Here is a 22,677-nt window from a genome sequence, read left to right on the forward strand (position 1 = left end):
GCAACAAGTGTAATTAATAACCCCCCCCCCCCCTCCCCAAAGCATGAGTCTTCGTCTTTGTCGTTATATAATCGTCACTGTTCATGATTTAACTAATGATATGATTTATTCCGATATCTTTCATTTGAAGAATGGTTTTGTCAAATGATTGCATGGGGGGATCGAGAAGTCAACAATGTTTTCTATGTTTTAGTGGTACGATTTTCGACAATCTAGTATTTCAATTGCCTGCCTTTACAAAGAGTACTTTCCGACGGTATTATCAGTAAATGCATGAACTTACAGGACGCAATACTTGAGGCACGTTTTGACACACGATTATACATATGTATATAATGAATGTTATAAATGATATAATTGATAGTATCGTAACATACGACGCGCCTGACAATTGAAGTTTGTAAGAAGGGGGAAGATTTTGGCGGCGGAAATTGTGTCACCCGATGTGTGCCGTGTTGTCGCTCCAGCCAGGCCAGACGTAACACGAGACTGACCATACGAGGCGGCCGCCTCATGATGCCTAGTACATACCATCTCTTACCAACACCGATCGGAAATTACCAACACCATAGTCACCACCATCACCATCTCGAGCGACTAAACTCGAGGCTCGCGAAAGCAACAGATACCTCGGCCAAAGGCAGTCTGGTCCTCCCTCCTCTTTCTTTCTCTTTCTCCCTCTCGCGCTCGTTCTCTTTTTGCCTCACAAGCTTTCCTACGATCTCCGCTTCCCTCTTCCTCTCATCTTTCACGAGTTAGGTGACTAACGGTGTGGCTGACACATTATCTGCGCTTATTATCTGCGACCGTGACATTAATGATAACACCGACCGAATTGTCGAAGGATCTGCAAACATACTGCAGTCACAGTCGTATTTTTTACAATTACACTTAGTAATTAGTATTGCGAAATGTGTGTTAAAAACAATTACTTCGCGAGCTCACGGTGGAGCGATTATGATTTGAACTGCTAGTCGAGTTTTAATTTGACTTAATTGTATTGTTGCCCGATTTCAATGAAGCAGTTTGCGTTAACAAATTTTTACTCGACGCTTCTCAATCGTTTAAAGTTGTTTTTAATAAATTTGGGTGATATAGCGTATGATGATTTAATGCGCTTGAAGTTGTTTATCATAAGAGTATGACGAATTTAGATAGATGTCCGAGTATTGTGTTGTCTTGCCTTACATCGGTAAGTTAGATTGCGAAGACGCGCAAAGCGAGAAGATACTACCGGCGAAATCTCTTATTACTCGCGGAAACCTGTCACTGAATATTTTAATATCGATATGCGACGGGGAAAATCTCTTTCGAAATGGTCGGACATGGTCGAAATAGTCGCGCGTAGTTGTGAAATTTCTCGTCGAATTTCTCATTTGGTTGTTTTCTTTTTGACCGACAATTGTTCGTTTCTAACGGGAAAGTTGTCGTGTGTATCCGAACGATATTCGGCGGGCCGAAAAAAGCGCGCTTTTGGAGGATCTCTTCAGGTTTTCAAAGTACCAAGATATGCCGGAATGCAGACAATATTAATAATCCCGGTATTTCCATTGCGATCAACGTGCAGAGATCGCTCTTTATTTGAGTGATTCTTCACCTGAAATGAAATTATACAATATACGCACCACACAGATTACAATTTATTTGTTTAAAATAAAACGTGTGTGACGCAAGCTTTTGAATAATGCGTATTGTTTATTTATGATTTTCACTATCATATGAGAAATATTTGAACAATCATACGTATTTTCCAATTTACTGTTTTTAATATTCGGATCTATATATCGTGCGAAAACCTATTGTAAATATAGCTTTGCTTTGTTGCTTTGGATATTTTTGTTATTATTATAGGAATCCTATCTGCAAATTTGTATTTATAATATTAGAATGTTCAGTAATTTTACATGCCGTATGTAAAAATATGTCATCTTAATATTTCTGAATTTTGTACTTATATCGATTAACGATTACCTCACATCATAATTTGTTACAATATTTGATTAGAAATTTACAAATGTAGTGTGCATTGTGATTACTTTAGCAATTGCGAAAAAGCTGGCGTTGTCACGTTTTTTTTGTCACTTTTTTAAATTACCCGTTTACATCCGGATGGTGTGACCGCACGTGCTCTCGTCGATGAAACTGGTTACAGTTTTCGCGTAATAGAAAGTGGAATCTGTGTATACGTTACTCTATTTCTGAAACGTTTCTTACGTTAGAACTTGGTATGATCGCTCGTCGCGTTCGCGTAGCACCCGGCCGAAACTTCGAGTGCGATGAGGAGGAAGTTTTCGATAGTTTCCAGGGGTTAATTTTAAAGGCGATCATTGATTCCGTACGATGTCCGAACGCCGGATGTGCTTTGTTTATTAGTATACTTAAGATGGACAAACAAAGGTACAATGTTAGCACGAGATGCAACGATCGACTCGCAGCATCGGCTGGATAGCTTTAGCGATTTCGATTGAAAGTGCTCTTACAGCGCCAAAATTAGCGGAAAATTTATTTTATTTACATGAACATGTCAGGTCTTTCGTAAATCAGTTAACAAAATAATCGCATTTCGGTGATTTGGACTGCATGGAGACACATTGGCACTCCGTTTTCGAATTTATCAAACAATCGGCGCTTTTATTATCTTCACCGACTGAAACGATTGTAATGTTGTTTATTAATAATCTAATGATATGTTGTATCGTGTTGTACACTGACAACTTACGTTATTAATCATAAATATTAACGTCAGACGAGATAAAACGAATATTGTAGGAACACATTTTACTCATAGATTATATTGATTTTACATCAAAATATTATTATTACATTTATTGTCGGGAAGCATTTTTATAAGAGCGTACTCGCAAACTTATATCATTTGTATCAACTTGTCGACATTTTTTAATGTAATATGCTTGATATATCTGACAATGGCTGGGATTCATAATTTTTTAAAGAATTCTTCTGCAAAATTTGACAAGAGATATATGATTAGAAATCCGTTCATTTGCTTACTCTTCATGATTTCCAAAAATAAACATTGATCGTAAAAGATGTAATTCCACTCTTTCTTTGTCGTAACTATCAATGCACAATGATATTATACGACATAAGCTTTTTTTGTTTATTTTGTCTCGAGCTATATTGTCATTCTGGCGTGAAAAAGTTAAAAGAAGATATGAAACACGCGTGTTCACGATAAGCAATAAACGTTCGAAAATATTGAAACGATAAGGTTAATTTGTCTTACAGAATGCGATCATTGCAGCATAAAGCTCAATTTTAAACACTATCTCTCTATATATTCGTGATAGAATATGTGGCAAAATATTATTTCTAACTTTACACGTGCCGTGTAATAAAATATATATTTCAATATTTGAATATATAGGTGTTTTCAAATATTATTCTGATTTTACCGCGGTTTTTCACAATTTGAAAATTTCGCCACGTATTCTCCATTTACAAGTAATAAATTATTTCAAGTTGGCTTTAATTTGTAATGGCATTTGTCGAACTTTAGAACTTCTAGAAGGGAATAATTATTCGTCAAATAGCAGAGATTTTAATAAATCCTCGTCTTTTAACGTGTTCTTCACGATTTTCTCGTAAATTAATGTTTACATTCCCAACGCGCAAGCCGCGTATGTGCACGATTCCGTCAACGGAGGGGGGGGGGGATTGGTTACGATCTCCTGCGTAATAGAAGCAAAATCTGTGTATACATTATTCTATTTCGGAAACGCTTTCCGCTTTCGCGCGCATAACAAGCGCTCGCAATCCTCACATGTGTGTGAATTATGCTTTCGACAGTTTCCGAGGGTTAATTTTGTAAGAGGTCATTGATTCCATTCAATGTCCAAGAGCCGGATGCGCCGGGTTTATTGGCGTATCTTAGATGGACAAACAGAGGTACAATATTAGCGTATGGTGCAGCGATCAACTCGTAGTACCGGATGGATAGTTTCACCGATTTCAAACCGAAGTGTTTTTAAAGAGTCGAATAAGAATCGTATTTATTTGCAAATGTGTGTTAGATAGCACGTGAATCCAGGAGCGAAGTAACTGTAGTTACGCATTCTGGCGATCATGCTAATATAAAAAATAGGACGACGCTGAGATTTCATTCTGCTTTATTATTCGGCTACTTCTTCATTATCGGTTGAAATTGTTGTGATGTGGTTTATTAAAAACACCGTCGTTTTATAACACTTGTTTACATTTGTAATACAGAAGAGGAGAAGGTGGTATTATGGCAGCCCATTTGCACTTTTACAATAATTTTGTTAATAATCAATATATTAAATTGAAAACTTGACGATTACATTCGTTAAAGTGTTGTTTAATCGATACTAGGCTCAAAGTTATGAAATATTGATTACTTACGAGGACAATTACTTACTAGGACGTTATTTATGAAAAATATGGCGACGCTTCGTAATGGGTTGAAGAGGAACAAAGGTGGTAATGTGGCTCCTCACTAAAATAGATTTAAAAAACTGGTTTTGTTTAAAAAATACAATGTATCATTACAAATTTATATATTTATGCTAATTAATATAAACTCGTAGAAGAAACAACAATGAATATAACCGTGAATTTTAATATAGATACCGATTTACTTATCAGAAGAAACACGAACTGTTAAAAAGACAAGTTCTACAAAACGAGAAGTTTAAAACTAAACCTTTGAACTTAAATTATTGACTTATCAAATAACTACTCTGACATGAAAACCTGGAAAACGGGGCCAGTATTAAATCTACTTTACATAACTCGAAACGTGTACAGCGTAGTAAATGTTAAATAATAAACAAAACATTCAAGTGTACATATATTCGTGTGATAATACGCTTAAGTGTAAGAGAAAGAAGGATGTATATGTAATTAAATGCTAATACACTTTGAAAACGTTTCGAAATGTTCGAAGATAAAATTGCATTATAACAAATTCCGCCTACTGTATATTGACATATTAGTATTACTGCGTAACGACGGGCTATTAAACCAATAATTCCATAAATAATCGCTAGGATTTCATTGTCATTTAACAGCGGAGATAATAAGGGGAACATAATACCTACAATAGCCATAATATCACTTTCTCCTCTGTTGTTTTCCTTAGCAGCTTGACATGTAACTCTTTGTTCTTATATCAATTCATCTTCCGTTTAGATTACGAAGAATGTCGTTCGCATCTAATCATTCTATCTTCTAATCTAATTCCTTCTTTGTTATTAATCATTCCTTCTTTGTTAACCTTATTCCACAATGTTACTCGTTGACAATTCTCGCGTCAATGTTGCGTAGAATAAAGTACGGTGAAATAAGATATGGAGGAACTCGCTAACTGTAACGAGAAAGATTTTTTACTTGGATGATAATCTCCCGAAGCGCGCTATCTCGAGTATATTCTAACGGATTCTCCATACCGTGGCCGAGCTTTTCAAAGATCCCACAAACAATCCGCCGAGAGTCAGATTGAAAGCTTTGTTGTCTCTTTGCAATAGGAACATTATCAACTTCTGTACTTGCAACGGGGCTGTGTACCATTGTATCTGTGAAATGAAATGACGAAAAGTTAATATCCGAAGAAGAGGTGATCAGAAGAGTCGTGATTAATTCGCCTTACGTATACATTCACTTTGCGGAGTGCAATTTATTTCCGCTAACTCCGCGAAGCGAGTACTCGTGTGTGCGATTGTATCACGCATAATAGTTCCCTTACACGTTCACGAATACGTCGTTATTGTGATCTGTGATTTCTTGCGCAATATAGTTGGCTATAAACATATACACAAGAATGATGTTTGAGTATGTAAGATGCATGAACATATCGTCCACGTTGTTTTCGAACAATACGATCTGAGAGATCTGAAACGTCGTGCGGTTGCAATGAGACTCTTCCGGAATATCGTAAGATTGCGTTCTCATGTTCGTATTGATGTAGATTCCAGCTGAGAGGTATTCAGATTGAAAAGTATGACAGAAAATAAGCCATGCGAGACTTACACGAAATAGATTTAAGCTCAGACTTATCACACCGAAGATGATTAAAACGAAGAACGATCCTTCAAAATTGGTTAGTAAATATTTGGAGGACCTTCGGGGGGAACAGGCCAAAGTTATTTCTCATGCGCCACGTATTTATTACCTAATAATTACTAACTTCATAGCTTTGCGATGAATGTCCACAGCGTGGATAATCTTCCCTATCATACGAATCATAATTTCTTTCCTCAGACCAATATGTTGTTGAACGTTAGTCTTCATCGCCTGCTCGATACGGTAACTACAATACGATACGGTACTACGAATAATCTTTTCGCTGTAATAGCTTTCCAAATTAGTTACAAAAGAAACAAAGAAACAAAGAAGAACAAACAAAATCTTGTTTAAAATCACATCGTATCATATCAATCAAGTCATTTCAAGGTCACTTCATTTTTTTAAATAGAACCATATAATTGTTTAAACATAAATCGGTTATTTTGTTCATTTTATATAAAAGTACTGAGGTAAGATAATTGAAAAGTGAATACTTTCCGAGATATTTTACTTTTTACTTTAATATTTTTCACTATAAAAAAGATATGCAATACATGTGCCTCATGAAGTATTCATTTTTCGACAACTTCACTTTAATATTTTTGCACATAGAATGACAAGAATGACATCGCTTTAAGTAAACATAGAAAAACTTAAAAAGAAAATACATTGCATTTTGTAAAATGGAGTTTGGCATTGCAAATATTATTCAAATTATTAAAAAAACCGATTATTATTTTCAAAATTTTAGAAGGGGGCAAATATTCCGCTGTTCCTCCACTCTTGCGTGGGTCGCATGGATACGTTTGACCCGAAAATTTCTAGATCGCCGAATTCACGCCTTCTTTAAATTCCATTTCTTCACCTGGCGATTTTAAACATTGCGCAGACATGTTTGTAGTATCCTATTAGCATCGTTCCCGTCGCTATTTCCACAGTCGCTAGTATGCAAATAGCTATGCTCGTGTACATCAGAATCAAATAGAAAAATGCTTCTTGACCGATGAAATACTCAGTTATGATTTGTATCGTTAAAAGCGGTCTCGATTTATTCATGGGCAGAAATACGTCGACGTTGCGAGGCCAAAACGGCAAGGAAATAATATACTTACCATAAAGATGCAGATCTTTAATTAAAAAAAATGACAAACAGATCGTAGAGAGTTTTATACATAAAGAAATATATATACGATGTGTAGCACTATATATATCAAAGAAAAAAAGAAAGTCAAAACGGAACAGTGGTAAAAGCTAAAATGCGATATCTTACGTGTCAATGAAACTGTGTAACGTTTCGCGATGTTTTCGTATTTCTTTATAATATCTATTTCGTTCAGGTCTTGGAGTTCGTCGCAAGTGCGCTGAATTTGTTCTAACGAATTCTTTATCTGTTTCATCAACAATAATACACAATGTCGAGATTCATGTGGCAAAATTAGCGAAGGGCCACTCGTGTCCGGGGTTTATCGTACAACAAGAACTTATTTACATCGAATTACACTTATTCGAACAATAACGGAACGGTGAGGACTCAACATACAATTTCAACGTTGATCCGGAATACGTTGTATTCAATCAGAAGGGCAATTTGAAATGATACGGAAGAGAGAATTTTGATGACGAGATCAGGAGTGCATTCCGCGATGACGAACGGTGTGATCTGCAAGTAAGAATCATAACCAAATCGAATACAATTATTGCAGTGTGACGCATTTTTGTACTTCGAAATTTAACGCTGAAATTTGACTGCATTTTTTATTAATACGCCCAGTAAACGAAGAGTCATCACAAATGGCAAGGAAGAAATTTATTGCACTATTGCCGTATCGACGTATCTGAAACATCACGAAGGTCGTTAGGATGCCGGAAATGAAGATTTTCTGAAGTCGGACGAATCCCGATTGTTGATACGGCCATAAACCGATCGCGAGCAGAAGAATCCGATTGAGGCTGAAGTGTTGAGTCGTAATGTAGATCATCTTTCTGTGAGCATCGGGACGCATCTAAGCGCGTAAACATTCGCGAAATACGAGTATTTCCTTGGATCGATCTTCATCGAATATTTTCGTAGCTTCTTTTGAAATTTTTTTTTCGTTTTACCGTGAAATACTTAATACACATTACGAAAGAAACGTGCAAAGTGGCACAAATAATGAATATTGCTATCGTGACACTCGAAATTTAGTAATTTTCCATCGAGGCAATCATCGGCTTGCGAAGCGAAATTCGACAGGCGTTCTTTTCACATGAAATAATAGCGTTAATAATTTTGCGACCGAAGTCCGCGCAAGCGCAGTCGGTCTTCTTCAGCCTCACCGTGTTGCGCGCCTCATTGTTGCGCGTACATTCGAGAGATACACTTCGACTGTTGTCGACAGAAACGTTGTTCGATCGGTCGTACTACCTGTGAAAGTATCGGGAAGTAGAAGAGCCTCCTCGAATCTTCGAAAACAACCAGCGATTTCAAATTCAACGTTTCAGAACCGTGTTAAAGCACAAGAAGGTTCGTACACTTTATACGTTTATCTATTATATTTTTTCGAAGTTAAAGGATACGTTTACCTCTTATAAAAGATATGTTTACAAAGTCTTTTAATAACAGTTTTACGTACAAGTTTAATCGGTGAACGTATATAGTGCAATTAAGTTAAGTTTACTGAATTTATTAATATATAAATTAATATATAAATTTATAATTAAGAATAAGTTCACTGGAAAAAAAACGGTTAATTTAACAAAATCGTTGATCACCCTTATTCCTACTCTTATTCCATATCTTTATCCCCTAGATTATTGTGATGTCATTTATTAAAAACATTGAAGTTAAATGAAGTTAATATGTTATACGTTAAGCAATGATATATTACCTTCAAACAATTACAATTGAATACATTGTGAACAAATATGTAATATATAATATATAATATGTATAATGTGTTATCAGTGCGCATAATTTTTTAAAAATCCGTGTAAATAAAAAATAATTACTGGGTGGCCCATATAAAGCGTTGAAACAGATTAATGTTTCGAAAGAAATACATCATTCGAGAGAAAATTTCAGACAAATGTTGTAAGATTTCGTGGGCGCAAAATGGTAATATTATTACATTGTTAAACAATTTTTTTAAATATTAATTCAAGGTCAACTTTAATTTTTGCAATGGAATCATATGATTCTTTAAATAGCAAGAAAGGTAATTTTTTGTAAAAAATAAGTTTTTCGCAAAAATATCGTTTTTTTTTCTTATTTTACTCGATAAAAAGCCGGTTTCTTAAAACTATACACTCGTTAGTATTTATGATTCATTATTTCCTTAGCATCGTAATTGGTACACAATTTTCTGTCTTCATGTCACTTCATCTTCCGTCTAGATTACGGCTAATGTCGTTCGTACCTAATTATCCCTTTTTTGCTAACGTTGCTCCACTATGTTATTTGCTGACGAATTCTCGCGTTATTGTCGCGCAGAGTAAAGTACGGTAAAATAAGATACGGCGGTACTTGCAAACTGCAACGAAAAAAATTTTCTCTTGAATACTGAACTGCTGCTGAAGCTCAGCGCTTTCTCGAGTATATTCTAACGGAATTTATACCGAGGCGGCGTTTCTCAGAGATGCCACAAACAGTCCGCCTAGAGTCAGATTGAAAGCCTTGCCGCCTCTTTGCAGCAGAAATAATATTATCTTCTGTATTCGTAACGGGGCTGTGTACCACCGGACATTGTATCTGCGAAATGCCAAGAAATTAATATTCGGGGAGTTGACAGGAAGATTTACGATTAATTCGCGTAGCAGACTCACTTCGCGAAGTTTAATCAATTTCCACCGTTAACTTCGCGAAGCGAGCATTCGTGTGCGATCGTATTGTGCATAGTAGCTCCCTTACACGCTAACGAACACATCGTTATTGTGATCCGTGACTTGTTGCGCGGTATAATTGCCCATGAACATGTACACAAGAATGACGTTTGAATGTATGAAATATGTCAGAATCTCCTCCATGTCGGCTTCGAGCGACAAGATCTGAAAGATCTGAAACGTCGCGCGGTTGCAGTGAGACTCCTTCGAAATATTGTGGCATCTTTTTTATTTTTGAACGGATACAGATTCTAAATTCGAAAACAACATTCAGAATGGGAAATATAACGAAAAGTAAACCATGTGAGACTCACTCGATAGAGATTGAAGCTCAGGCTCGCCACACCGAACAAGATTAAAATGAAGAACGACATCTCAAAGTTGACTACTAAATATTCGGCAGACCTTTTGGGGAAAATAGAGCAAGTTATTTCTCGTGTGCCACGCACTTACCATCGATTAATTACCAACTTTAATGCTTGGCGATGAATGTTTACGGCGTGAATAATCTTCCTTATCGTATGAATTATAATTTCTTTCTTCAGATCGATGTGTCGCTCGATGTTCGTCTTCATCGCCTTCTCGATGCGGTAACTACAAATAATAATCTTTTCATTGTAATTGCGTAGTCTTTTTGAATTCGTTACAAAAATAAGAATAGATAAGAGCTCTTTTACAATTACATTATATCATTATCAATTTTTACAGAAAACGTCAGTAATGCTTTTCAACTTCGGTTTAGAAATCTCTTTAGGCCGAACGTATTATTTCTGAATACTCGTGAATCATAATAATTGTAAATTAAATAAATAAATAATTGTCGATTATGATACTCCAAAATATCCTGTTGAATTTTATTTGTAAAAGTCAAATAATTGCCGCATTCTTTTCGCTTTGCTGATCAGTTATTTCGAAACGAATTGTTGCTTACTCTTTAACTTTGTGAGTTGTCATCGCTGAGGTTATTCATTTTGATAACTTGTATTTTAATGGAGAAATAAATATTACGAAATAATGTTTAATATCGATATTATAACATAGAAAATGTTAAATCAGAAAATAAGTCACGTGAAAATCCTATTCTCGATTATCTTATTTTATCTGATTCTTCCTTAAAATATAATATGTCACACTGTGTGCGTGTTGTTTTTAAATCTGCGATTTATTTTCTAATCTTGCGTTAAATTTATAATACTCGCTTAACATTTACATATCTTCGATGAATTGCTTCACGAATATATCTTAGGCGCGATGCGTTTGACCTGAAAACTTCTAAATCACCGAACTGACGAATATTATCGACGTTTAAATCCCGTTTTCTTACCTGGCGATTCTGAACATTGCGCAGATGTGTTTGTAGTATCCCATCAGTATCGTTCCGGTTGCTATTTCCACAGTCATTGATATAAGAATAGCTATGCTGGTGTGTAGCATAATTAAATAAGAATACGTTTCTTGATCGATGAAATACTCGGTCGTGATTTGCGTCGTTATAAACGGCCTTGATTCATTCATGGGCAGAAAGTAGTCGATGATGCAAGGCCAAATCGACGCGATAATCATTATACTTACCATGATTGCTGAGAGAAAAATGTACATTTGGAACTATAACGGCATAGTTACAAAATTATAGTCAGGAATGCCATTTATAGAGTTAGCATTACTGTAAAATTAGATTGACGATACAGGCATAGTATTACCAACTCATGCAAATTTTTTACCATGAATCATAATAATTTCAAGTATAAATATAGTATAAATATGTTGCAAAATATGGGATTTTGTTAATTGGAATTGAACATTTTACATTGTCAACACAATTGAAATAAATAGCAAATAATAATATATGTAATTGCAATTTTAACAAGTGCTTTACTATACATATGGCAAAAATAACAAAGAAAATAGTGATAAAGAAACAGCTATTACTAAAAAGCGCATATGACTGTACGAATGTTACATTTGTGACTATATTTGTACCTGGTAAAGTACCGTACAGGTAAAGAAATGTGACAATACCACTGTATGAACATGGTAAACTTAATTATATACAGGATATCTAACAAAGATATTAATCTTACGGAATTTTCGCTTCTTGCGCATTCTCATTCGTTGGTATGCTTTAATTTCATATTTTAATTACTTACTTTTTATAACATTAAATTATAATATTGGAAAGTCAGCTAATTGCGCTAGTTATAACATGTGTGGACAATACATTTATCGTTTTAAAATTTGACGTTGCGTGTAAATTAGGCGACTCACTACCCAAAAGTCTCAAGTCTGAATCCACCAGGGAAGCGTGCTTTCCAAATACGATATAATATTGAATAGCTATTTATTAAGAGATTAGTTTACTCTAGAAATTTAAAAAGTCCAGATTTCAAAAATAAGTTTCTAGAAAATTTTGTTTAAATTCATAAAAATAACGAAGATATATTTCTTGTTTGCGGTGTCCAAGCCACTTGGTGCACTGATTGAAGCTAAATCCGGAGTCATTTTGTCACATTATGCATGCTTAGAAGACCAATAAACATATGTTTGAAGCTAACAATGACTATAAAATATAGAGAAATTATATTTACTCGGATCATTCTTTCCCTCAGTAAGGATGCAGAACACTGATTCAAAAAATGATCCAACAGATCGTAGTTTTACATATGTAAAATATATATACACGATATAAAGCAATATTTAATAAAAAATAGAAAGCATAAACGAAACAATGGTGAAAGCCAAAACGCGATATCTTACATGTCAGTACAACCGTGTAACGTTTCGAGATGCTTCCGTACTTCTTTATAATATGTATTTCATTCGCGTCTCGAAGTTCGTTGCAGGCGTGCTGAACTTGCTCTAAGGAATTCTTCACCTGTTGCGTCAACAATAATAACTCAATATCGTGTTTCCACGCGCGAAATTCGCAAAGGGCCATTATATCGCGCGCGCGGATTATCGTGCAACAAGGATTCATTTGTATCGGATAATCGCGCATAATTGCGAACAGTAACAGTAAGGGCTCAACCTACAATTTCGACGTTAATCCGAAACGCGATGTACTTAATCAGGATGTTAATGTAAAATAATGTGGAAGCGAAAACTTTGATGACGAGATCAGGTGTGCATTCCGCAGTGACGAACGTTGTGAGCTGCAAACAAGATTCATAATCAAATCGCATACAATTGTCGCAGTATGACGCAATCGTATTTTGATATTTGAGCGCTGAGCGACTGTATCTTTTCCCCCTTTTTTTTTATATATAGTACGCGCGCGCGAAACAAAGACTCGTCGCAAGTGGCATCGAGTCGTCACCGGAGTCATTACAAACGGCGAGGAAGAGATTTATTGCGGAGAAGTGAGGCGACGTTGATACTGACGTACCTGAAACGTCACGAAGGTCGTTAGGATGGTAGGGACGATAATTGTCTGAAAATGAAGAACGAGTTTCGATCGCTGATAAGGCCACAAGCCGACCACGAGCAGAAGGATCCGATTCAGACCGAAGTGTTGAGTCGTGATGCAGATCATCTTTTCGCGAGCATCAGGACGCGTCTGACATTTCGCGTCGACGTCCGCGAAATTTCGCATATTCCTTCCTCTCGAACGGTCTCTCCATCGAATATTCTTGTAATTTCCCTTAGAATGCGTATTTTTGTAGTTTCCGTGATGTATGTGAACTGAACTCACAGCAACAAAAGAAACGCGCAAGGCACAAATTATTAACATCGCGCTCGTAATTTAGTAATTTTGCCATCGAGGTGGTCGGCTCGCCTAGCGAAATTCGACGAGCCTCCACTTCGCATCGAGCAACAATCGTGAAATAATTTTTCGATCGGAAAGTCCACGCAAGCGCAGTCGGTTTTCCGCGGTCGCGCCGTTTCGCGCGCCCCATTGTTGCGCGTACATTCGAGAGATACACTTCGATTGTCGTTGTCGTCCGATCGGTCGTGCTGCCTGTGCAATCTATCACTAGCGCCGGCGAAGTAGAGAGGCCGCTTCGCATCTTCGAGGACAGTCTGCGATCTCAAAATCTTACGTCCTAGAAGTGTTAAGGCATAAGTGGGTTCGAACACTCTATACGTTTAAACTATATCCCGAGATTATCGTTTCGTTTCTTCTCGAGCGAAGCTAATCTACCGCGATGCGCTTCTCTCTGAATCCACAATATCTACATAGATAAAAGACGCAGCCGGTATCTTGGTTTTGCGACGACTTCATGGATTTTCGGGTATCGGTTAATTTTAATTCGCACTTGTGCAAATTAAGTAACTTTCCTTTCTTTATTGTTGCGTTACGGTAGGCTGCATTATGACTTCCAAGCAGATCGATGCAGCTTAGAGAAAGGGAGATTTCTCTTGACATTCTATGAAAATATAATTTGATATTAGGCAACGCACATTGAACGTTGTGTGTTATTTCCTCTCAATCTGCGTGGAGTATATAACGGTAAAGTAAGACAACGACGCGCTGATCCACTGCAACATAAGAATTCGTCTTATACCGTTTCTCGTTTCCGGTATGCTACAATGCTTGAATATGCCAGTGTGATGTACACGATGCACTTCTTACCGTGGAGAAGAGTTCTATAGATAATACAAACAGTCCACTAATATTCAAGAAGAATGGCTTATTGCCTCTTTGTAATAGCAATAGTATCAACTTCTGTATACTTAGCGGTGCTATGTACCAGCGAACATTATATCTGTGAAAAATAGATGAAATTTGAAACTGATAAATGGAAAAGATAACAATATAATTAGGTATAATTCAACATTCGGATGTGCGCTTTTTATGACTGATTCAAACGTTAATTTCATTTTTTTCGCGAGCACGCGACGCGACGATTCATGTATATAATAAACGCGAGCGTATTACGAATGTATATCTTACACGACGTGAAACAGATTGTTATTGTGATCTGTGATTTCTTGTCCGCCGATATTACTTAAAAACATATATATGAGAATGGCACTGATGTACGCGAAATGTAACCAAAATTCCTCCATAGTGCCTCCAAATGATACAATCTGAAAAATCTGTATTACCAATGTTATGATGAGTATTATAGAAGTGATTTGGGGTTTTTGGTTTTAGGCAGATACGTTATATTATGAAAAATACATTACTTATATGTTTTTGTTGCCAACAAAGAAACGTTTTTCACCGTTGTGCACCGAAAAGAAACACGTCTTTCGCTATTAGTTAATATCCATCATTGCTACGAGATCTTGAGAAGTAAGCTCTTTGTCCGAATAATTAATTCCACGCTAACTATTACAATTATTGCACAATGGTGCATAACTTTTCTATCAGTTTAATCTCTTATCTGCGCATGAGTGCTTGTAAGAATGATATCAAACACCCTATATACTTTCTCGTGCGAAATAAAATTTAATCTCAGAAATTCTTAAAATTTTTAAAACTTATGAGCTTTAGAAATATTTAAAATAAGATAATTGGATAAAATTTATAGTACTTCATAATTTACTTAAATTTGTAAAAATTGTTATATTTTTAGTATGACATTTTTATGATGTTTCATTATTACTTTCGTGAATTTTCAAATATTTATGAAGAAAATTTTACATCAAATTTATCGTTCCGTAACCAAATTTTATTCTGAGATCGCATTTTTATGGATTTTTGTGGATAAGTCGTAAACGCTGCGCTGTAAGACCTAAGTCGAAATTGTAGTTCTAAATTAAATCTACGTTACAAATCCAAATGAGTAATTTTATACATTTGGATTTGCAGTGTATGCAAAATGTAATTTTTACACGCGTGTTTAAAATTACAGCAGTAACATGTGTAGTATAAAAATGACTATGTGATTTTGCACACATAAGTGTAAGTCTCTCTTTTTGGCCAGATTTTAATTTAGCAAAAAATGCAAAACCATTTTGCATAAATATAACTGCGTACACGTTGTGCTAGCGTGCCCAGTCGTGTACTTTGTTGAGCTGCGATCGTACGAGAATTACGCAACAGATAGAACTTACTCGAAAAAGATTAAGACTCAAGCAGCTTACAGAAAGTATTACCAAAATGAACAGCGTTGTCTCAGTGCTGCTCATCATAAACTCACTGAACCTTCAAGAACAAGAAAATATTACGTCTTATAAATGTCATCCCGTATAATCGAAAAAATACCAACTTCATAGCTTTTCGGTGAATATCGACGGCGCAAATAATGCCGTTGTGAATCATGATTTGATTCTTCTGGCTTTTTCGATTGTTCATCTCCATTGCCTGCTGGATACGATAACTACAAATACTTTCTCATTATCATAATTATATTATTTATCCGAAATCTTTAAAAATTACAGGTGTGGTATTCTTTAAAATCTGTGCATACACATTCTAGTGCATGAATCATTTCTCACCTAGCGATTCGAAACATTCCGCAAATATATTTCATATTTGTCAAGAGCATTGCTCCGGTCGCTATTGTCGTGATGACGCCTATAAAAAAAGCTGCGAACGTGTGCAGTGCAAGTAAGTAGAAATATTTTTCTTGATCGACAAAGTATTCAGTGACGACTTGTATTACGCGACGCGGTCGGGAGTTATTCGTGAACTGGAAAATGCTGAAGATGCGTGGCCACGTTGGTTGGACAAAAATAATAAATAGGCTACCAATCACTGCGAATATTTGGTACAGTCGTTATCAATCGGTGCTTTGCAATTCGTCCGAATGTTGCTAAATTGTTTAACGTTTCTTGCATTTTTTTTTGTAAATTTATGCGTTTTCTTATTAGTATATCGTTGAATATCTCTTGTAAAAAAAACCGATTTCAAAAGTCTCGACTTCTTTAATCCTGCAATTGCTTGTCTGTTAATAACAACCTTATCTTACATATAAGTTTCATCGTGTTACGTTCCGCTATGCTCGCATATCTTGCAATGATAGCTATTTCGTTTTCATCTTTCAGCTCTTTATAAATGTGTTGAAGTTGCTCCAATATTTGTGACACCTGTCGTGCCAACACTATTTTATGCTTCTGCTCGCGATTAAGGTTTAAAAAAATTGTTGTATACATAGCTTCCCTTAACTCTTTGCTGACGTGACGGTTTGGAGCGCAAATGTTTACTATATAGGGCGTATTATTTTTTATCTATCATCTTTTACATCTTTGCAACGCAGGATTGGATAAAAAATATGTTCAGACAAAATGTCCGATATTTAGTGTGTCATCTTATGGTAATCTTTATTTGACATTTGGTCAACGTTAAAGAATTATTTCAAGGTCAACTTTATTTTTTAAATGAAATTAGTTTTTTTTAAATACATATCGATTTTTCTGTGCATTCTGTATATAAAAATATTAGGGTAAGTTTATTGAAAAATAAATACTTTTCGAGATACTTTATTTTTTGTTTTTTTAAATTTTTTTAGTACAAGATATGAAATATCTCATAAAGTATTTATTTTTCGATATCGTTACCTTAACACTATTCTACATAATAATATGATATACATGATAATATATCGGTTATTGATATTAATCATGGTCCATTGGTGTATATACAAAATGCAATGAATATTTTTAAGGTCCTTCTACTTACAGTATTCGGTTCCACGTGTTATCCCATGTACAAAAGTGTTAAAGTGACGTTATCGAAAGGTATGAATACATTATGAGTTATTTCATATCTTGTATAATGAAAAATATCAGAATAAAAATTAAAGTATTTCGAAAAGTATTCACTTTTCGATGATATTATCATAGTACTTTTATGTGCAAAACGAATAAAAAATTGATTTGTTAAAAGAAAACTATATTATTCCGTTTAAAAAAATGAATTAGAACTTGAAATAACTTTCTGCCTATGCTTCTCCAAGTTTAAATAAAGTTCACCATCAGATGAAGCCCCAATTTTTATCTGAACAACTTTTGTTTGAACATATTTTTGATTAGATCTTACTTTGTAAAGATAGAATAGAATGATAGATCAGAATAGCACACCCTATATAAATAGCGTAGAAAATGATAACTTGAACTATACGCTTCAATAATATTTCATATTAATAAAGATCGTGCTTCCACGTATGCTGTAAGCAAACAATTGCTGATCGAGCATGTCGAAATATTTTCATCACATTTTTGTCGTTTTCCGAAACGGAAAAAATATTTTGCCGGTAATATCCAGGCACATATCCGCAAAGGGTTAATATCGGAATTATATATTCACATCGACAAAGAGAATACTTACGTGTTCAGTATTAATATAAAACAAATTGTATAAATTCAAGTAAATTATGAAAAGCAGTACTGAACAGAAAACTTTGATGACGTAGTCAACATTACAGTCCACAGTTATGAACGATGTAAGCTGTAAACAATAAATTTGTCGAAAAACGACAGTAAATAAGAAAAATGACATACCCTTGTACAAAATGCAAATCGGTTGGTTTCGTGTGTACAATGATGCGACAAATAGTCTAATCACACGATACATCATGAAAGTAAAATTTGCGTCTACCTGAAACACAATGAAGCTCGACAAAATAGTGATAGATAGAATATTCTGAAGATGCGTGAATTTCGAACGCTGATATGGCCATAAGCCGATCGAGAGCAAAAGAATTCGATTGATGGCTAAGTGCTGGTACGGATTGAAGCACATTATCTCTCCTGGAATACCGGAACGTGTCTGATCACGGAGAAGACTGCATAGGGCTCCCGCCTATTTTTCCGATCGATAAAATATACGTAAGACTCTTTTCTTCTCTATATATTCCAACAAAAATTATCAATTTTGCATAATCGCAGCATAAAATTACATGTAATATTTTCGTGAATGAAGTCGCCACTTTTACACCGTAAAATAATACCGTGAGATCGAGATACATGCTGTTTGACAATTTCGGCTGGAAAGAATCGTCGATTCAACAGTCGATTCGACGGTGAAAGAACTTCTACGGATGTTTATTTTTTATAAACTCTTTATCTCACTGCAATTGTGAGATATTTTCTTGATCGAAGTTTGCGCAAGCGCGGTTGTCTCTTTTTCCAGACCTATTCTTTCGTATGTTTTATTGTAATGCATGTATTCGTAAGAAACGCACGTGTAACCATTGAGAAAAATTTCGCTCAGTTGTTCTGCCTTTCTATTATGTCACCTGTTGTATCATTGCCCATTAAGATGTAAGATACATTATATACTGCAGTACTGAGTTTTTATTTATGTCGTGACAATCTATAATATGAGAAATATGTATTCTTCATAAATTAAAATGTAATATTTATTTCATTTACATCATTTGGACAAATATGTCCCAGAAACATTTTTAACAAATTATTTTAACTAATTATTTTAACTCTTTCACGTATTTTTTAATTATTACTTGTGTTATTCTAATATCATACTTTTAGTTGCAATAACATATATAAATGTAAAATAAAATATGTTTGTATTAAATAATTAACATTTTCAGTATGTTAAGAAATAACAATATGTTATTTTAAAATTTAAAGTGGACTTTCTGGAACATATAAAAATTGTTAAAATTGATGAAAATTGATTAATTTTTTACTATATAAGGCGATGCAAAATAACACCATTGGACCGGGACACTCGCAATTTAACAACTTCTGCAAGGGAAGTGGTTGGCAATTATACGATCGATTTCACACCGCACGAAATTCAACGGACATTTATTTTTTTATAAACTGACAAACGTGTGATTATTTTCGATCGAAGACTGCACAAGCGTAGTAGCATGCTTTTTCAGACTTACCATTTCTCACGCTATAGTGTGTGCGTTCGTAGGACATACGTACGTTGCACGTAGGACGCACGATCGTTAAAAGGAACGTCGTCAGTCAGTCGGTCAGTCGGTCTTGTGTTTCATCGAGTGTTATTATGTGAAATCATTGCTAGTAAAATTTGAAAAATATTGCACGTTTTTATTTGGATACTTTTAGCGTTTGTAACTAAATCGTGATTTAAATCTCGAATTCACGCAGAAAGCATGAATGAGTTCGGACATTTCCCACGAACATGTTATGTTTCTTGTGAATCTATTACGTTTGTTGACTGTCTTCGCGATCTAAATTATTTTTTAACTATATATCAACTATAATGTTGTGTATCAGCAATCGAAACTCCAGCAATATGTCTATTCCAACGTTAATTTATGTAATGAGATATTAATATGCTCTTTGGATTTTCGTTGCATTTGATTGCTAAGCGTATCGTATGTTGCAGACTATAACAAAAAGAAAATAAGTGACAGTACGAGTGACATATCTTTTGAGATTTGCGAAAGTTTTGTCTAGAGTGCGTTTTATTCATTTAAATGTGCAGAATATCTTACGACTGATTTTGGCACTGATTATTTATAAATTGCTAGTATTTAAATGTTAGGTAAAACGATTTTGTTTCTGTTTTTTAGTGTTACATATGTAACGTTATTGTTTGTTCAGGAATACTTAAGAGTATCTAAATTCTTGCGAAAAAGTAGTATATTTTTTATACATAGCTATTCTATTTTCATATATTATTAACTGTAAGATTTCTTACATCATGCTTGTGTAGAGTATAAGACCGTAAAGTAAGACATCGATGTGCTCATCATCTGTAGAAAGAAATTGCATTGAACATTGATTGGGCAGTAATGCGTTACTTGTAACTCAGTTATCATTATAAGGTACTTCTTTCAATAACAATTTGGAACAATTTTATATTTCTTTATTATTAACGGCAATGCATGTAAATTTTTTTAGTAGCGGTAACATGTATAATCATTACGTTGCTTATGTAAAATTACTCATATATGAAACGAGCACAAGTGAATCCCAAAAAAACAATTCTTTAAAATTCAATGAAAAAATAACGGAAATTATGATTCATTATTTCTTGAATAACATTGACAGTAACGAATTACTTTTTTCCATGCGTAACTAGTAACAGTAATAAGTTACTCAATAAAATTTACTTTCCTGATAGAATATATCTGTATATGATATATTTCTTACCGTAGCAAAATAATGCGACGAAAATGCGAACATTCCACCCAATTTGATTTGGAGGGGTTTATTACTCCTTTGCAGCAGGAAAAATATTAGTCTCTGTATATATAATGGTGTTATGTACCAATGAATGTTATAGCTGTGAAAGAAAAATGAAGCTAGACATCGACAATCGTATATTATTGAAAGATAATATACAAAAAATATTTAATATACAGTTGTGTACTTTGTTTATGGGACTATATGAATCTTTATAATTTCTGTTGGCTAGTTTGCAAAATGATTACTCATTTATGGAAACGTGAATATGGTTCATAAAGGTTTCTTACACGGTATGAAATACGTAGCTGTTGTGATCAATAACTTCTTGTACTTTATGATTAATTAAGAACATGGACACCACAACAACAACTATACAGGCGATATGTATGGAACTTTCTGTAATATCATTTCCAATTGACAATTCGCGGTAAACCTATTTTGGACAACATATTTGCGTGAAATGTGCTTTTCAGTATTCATCTCTTACATTCATTATCACATAAATATTTTTGAACGTTACCCAAACTAGTGACAATTACACTTATATTTACACTTAACTATATGACATAAAAACATAAGTTTCACCTTATTTTCTAAATTTTTTAATTTTATTACTCTTATTTGTATTAAAGTATATTTGAGTTAAGCATTAACACAACGCAAGACTTGATACAAGGTAACAGTCCCAATTATGGGTCGAGTCCGAACTTTGGGTCAAAATTAGTTCATTAATGTATTAAAGAAGTACACATTATAGTGGAAACACGAAAAAACATTTTTTAATCTATTTACTTTATTTGAAATTATTGTATTCTAAAGTTACATTCAGAAACATTGTAGTTATTTAATGATATCTTTGTTAAATTTATATAATTATTGTCGAAACATGTAACTTATCGATGACAACCGCGAATTGAAGCAAGCAACGTCTGGCATCGAGATTTAGATTTCGATCGCAATCGCAGGTCTGCATTTCAAAATTTTATTCGGTCGACCCGATCGAACCAATGACAATAGTAGAGGAAAGAATAACGTAGAATACTTTTCCAAGTTGAATAGATTTTTGAAGAGAGTAAAATCTAGGTTATACGTCGCTCCACATATATTTGGTTTCTAAGCATGAAAAATTATATTGTTAAATATTGATCCTTTAGGCTTTCGCGGTGTGAATAAATATTTGTTTTGGTTCCCGAATTAGTGCCGCGTTTTTTATAAATTTGTCTCCAACGTATCATTATTATTTCATTTTAATTCTTCAGTGTGATGTACGACCCGAGACTTGTTAAATATTAATGAAGTATTAAAAATTTATTATGTGCAACATTAAATATACATTTATAAAATTATAATAAATCAATAAATATTTATCACAAAGATATATAATACCTAATATTAACATACATGTAAACATTATGTTTCTTATTTATTTCTCACATTAGTTATTAAAAATAAAATTTGGTTTTTATATAATGCAATATATTATTTCAATAGTTACAACAGTTCTCTACTAAAAAGTCTAGTGTACTTAGAACTTTTAAGTTAAAAATATATTAATCTTCATTATAATGTTGGTATAATCCAATTTTACTAAAATTTTGTTGCATTTATTATTACAATTTTTTTTTGTATATATTATACCGCATATTATACTTAATAAAATTACATAAAATCTATATTTCTTAAGAAATCTAATATGTTATTTACTTAATACGAATTTTTTTTGCTTGACTCAGGATTGAGTATCGTATGACTTGT

The 22,677-nt window shown here is 34.2% G+C and overlaps 4 protein-coding genes across 4 annotated transcripts in view; all 4 read right to left on the reverse strand.

Moving 5' to 3' along the window:
• Positions 1 to 5,293: 5,293 nt before the first annotated feature.
• LOC106746657 lies at positions 5,294 to 5,931 on the reverse strand. Its single transcript, XM_014623453.1, has 3 exons — positions 5,728 to 5,931; positions 5,430 to 5,555; positions 5,294 to 5,347 (listed from the first exon to the last, which is right to left on the reverse strand). The coding sequence occupies exons 1-3, from the start codon at positions 5,929 to 5,931 to the stop codon at positions 5,294 to 5,296; spliced, it is 384 nt and encodes a 127-aa protein (XP_014478939.1).
• Positions 5,928 to 7,101, reverse strand: LOC106746658. The gene is made up of 4 exons (XM_014623454.1): positions 6,911 to 7,101; positions 6,167 to 6,289; positions 6,010 to 6,100; positions 5,928 to 5,954 (listed from the first exon to the last, which is right to left on the reverse strand). Exons 1-4 carry the CDS (start codon positions 7,099 to 7,101, stop codon positions 5,928 to 5,930), a joined length of 432 nt encoding a protein of 143 aa, XP_014478940.1.
• Positions 7,102 to 9,633: 2,532 nt separating this feature from the next.
• On the reverse strand, positions 9,634 to 10,005 carry LOC106746707. Its single transcript, XM_014623538.1, has 2 exons — positions 9,932 to 10,005; positions 9,634 to 9,772 (listed from the first exon to the last, which is right to left on the reverse strand). Exons 1-2 carry the CDS (start codon positions 9,994 to 9,996, stop codon positions 9,634 to 9,636), a joined length of 204 nt encoding a protein of 67 aa, XP_014479024.1. The 5' UTR covers positions 9,997 to 10,005.
• A 4,311-nt stretch (positions 10,006 to 14,316) lies between these two features.
• The window catches only part of LOC106746659 (odorant receptor 4-like), a 12,826-nt gene continuing 4,465 nt past the window's right edge, over positions 14,317 to 22,677 (reverse strand). The window contains exons 2-3 of the mRNA XM_014623455.1: positions 14,474 to 14,606; positions 14,317 to 14,379 (exon numbers count right to left, since the gene is read on the reverse strand). Coding sequence (XP_014478941.1) covers positions 14,317 to 14,379; positions 14,474 to 14,606 — 196 coding nt within the window. The remainder of the gene's footprint in view (positions 14,380 to 14,473; positions 14,607 to 22,677) is intronic.

The sequence above is a fragment of the Dinoponera quadriceps genome, unplaced genomic scaffold, assembly GCF_001313825.1.
Source record: "Dinoponera quadriceps isolate SergipeBrazil2010 unplaced genomic scaffold, ASM131382v1 scaffold1565, whole genome shotgun sequence".
Taxonomy (NCBI): Eukaryota; Metazoa; Arthropoda; class Insecta; order Hymenoptera; family Formicidae; genus Dinoponera; species Dinoponera quadriceps.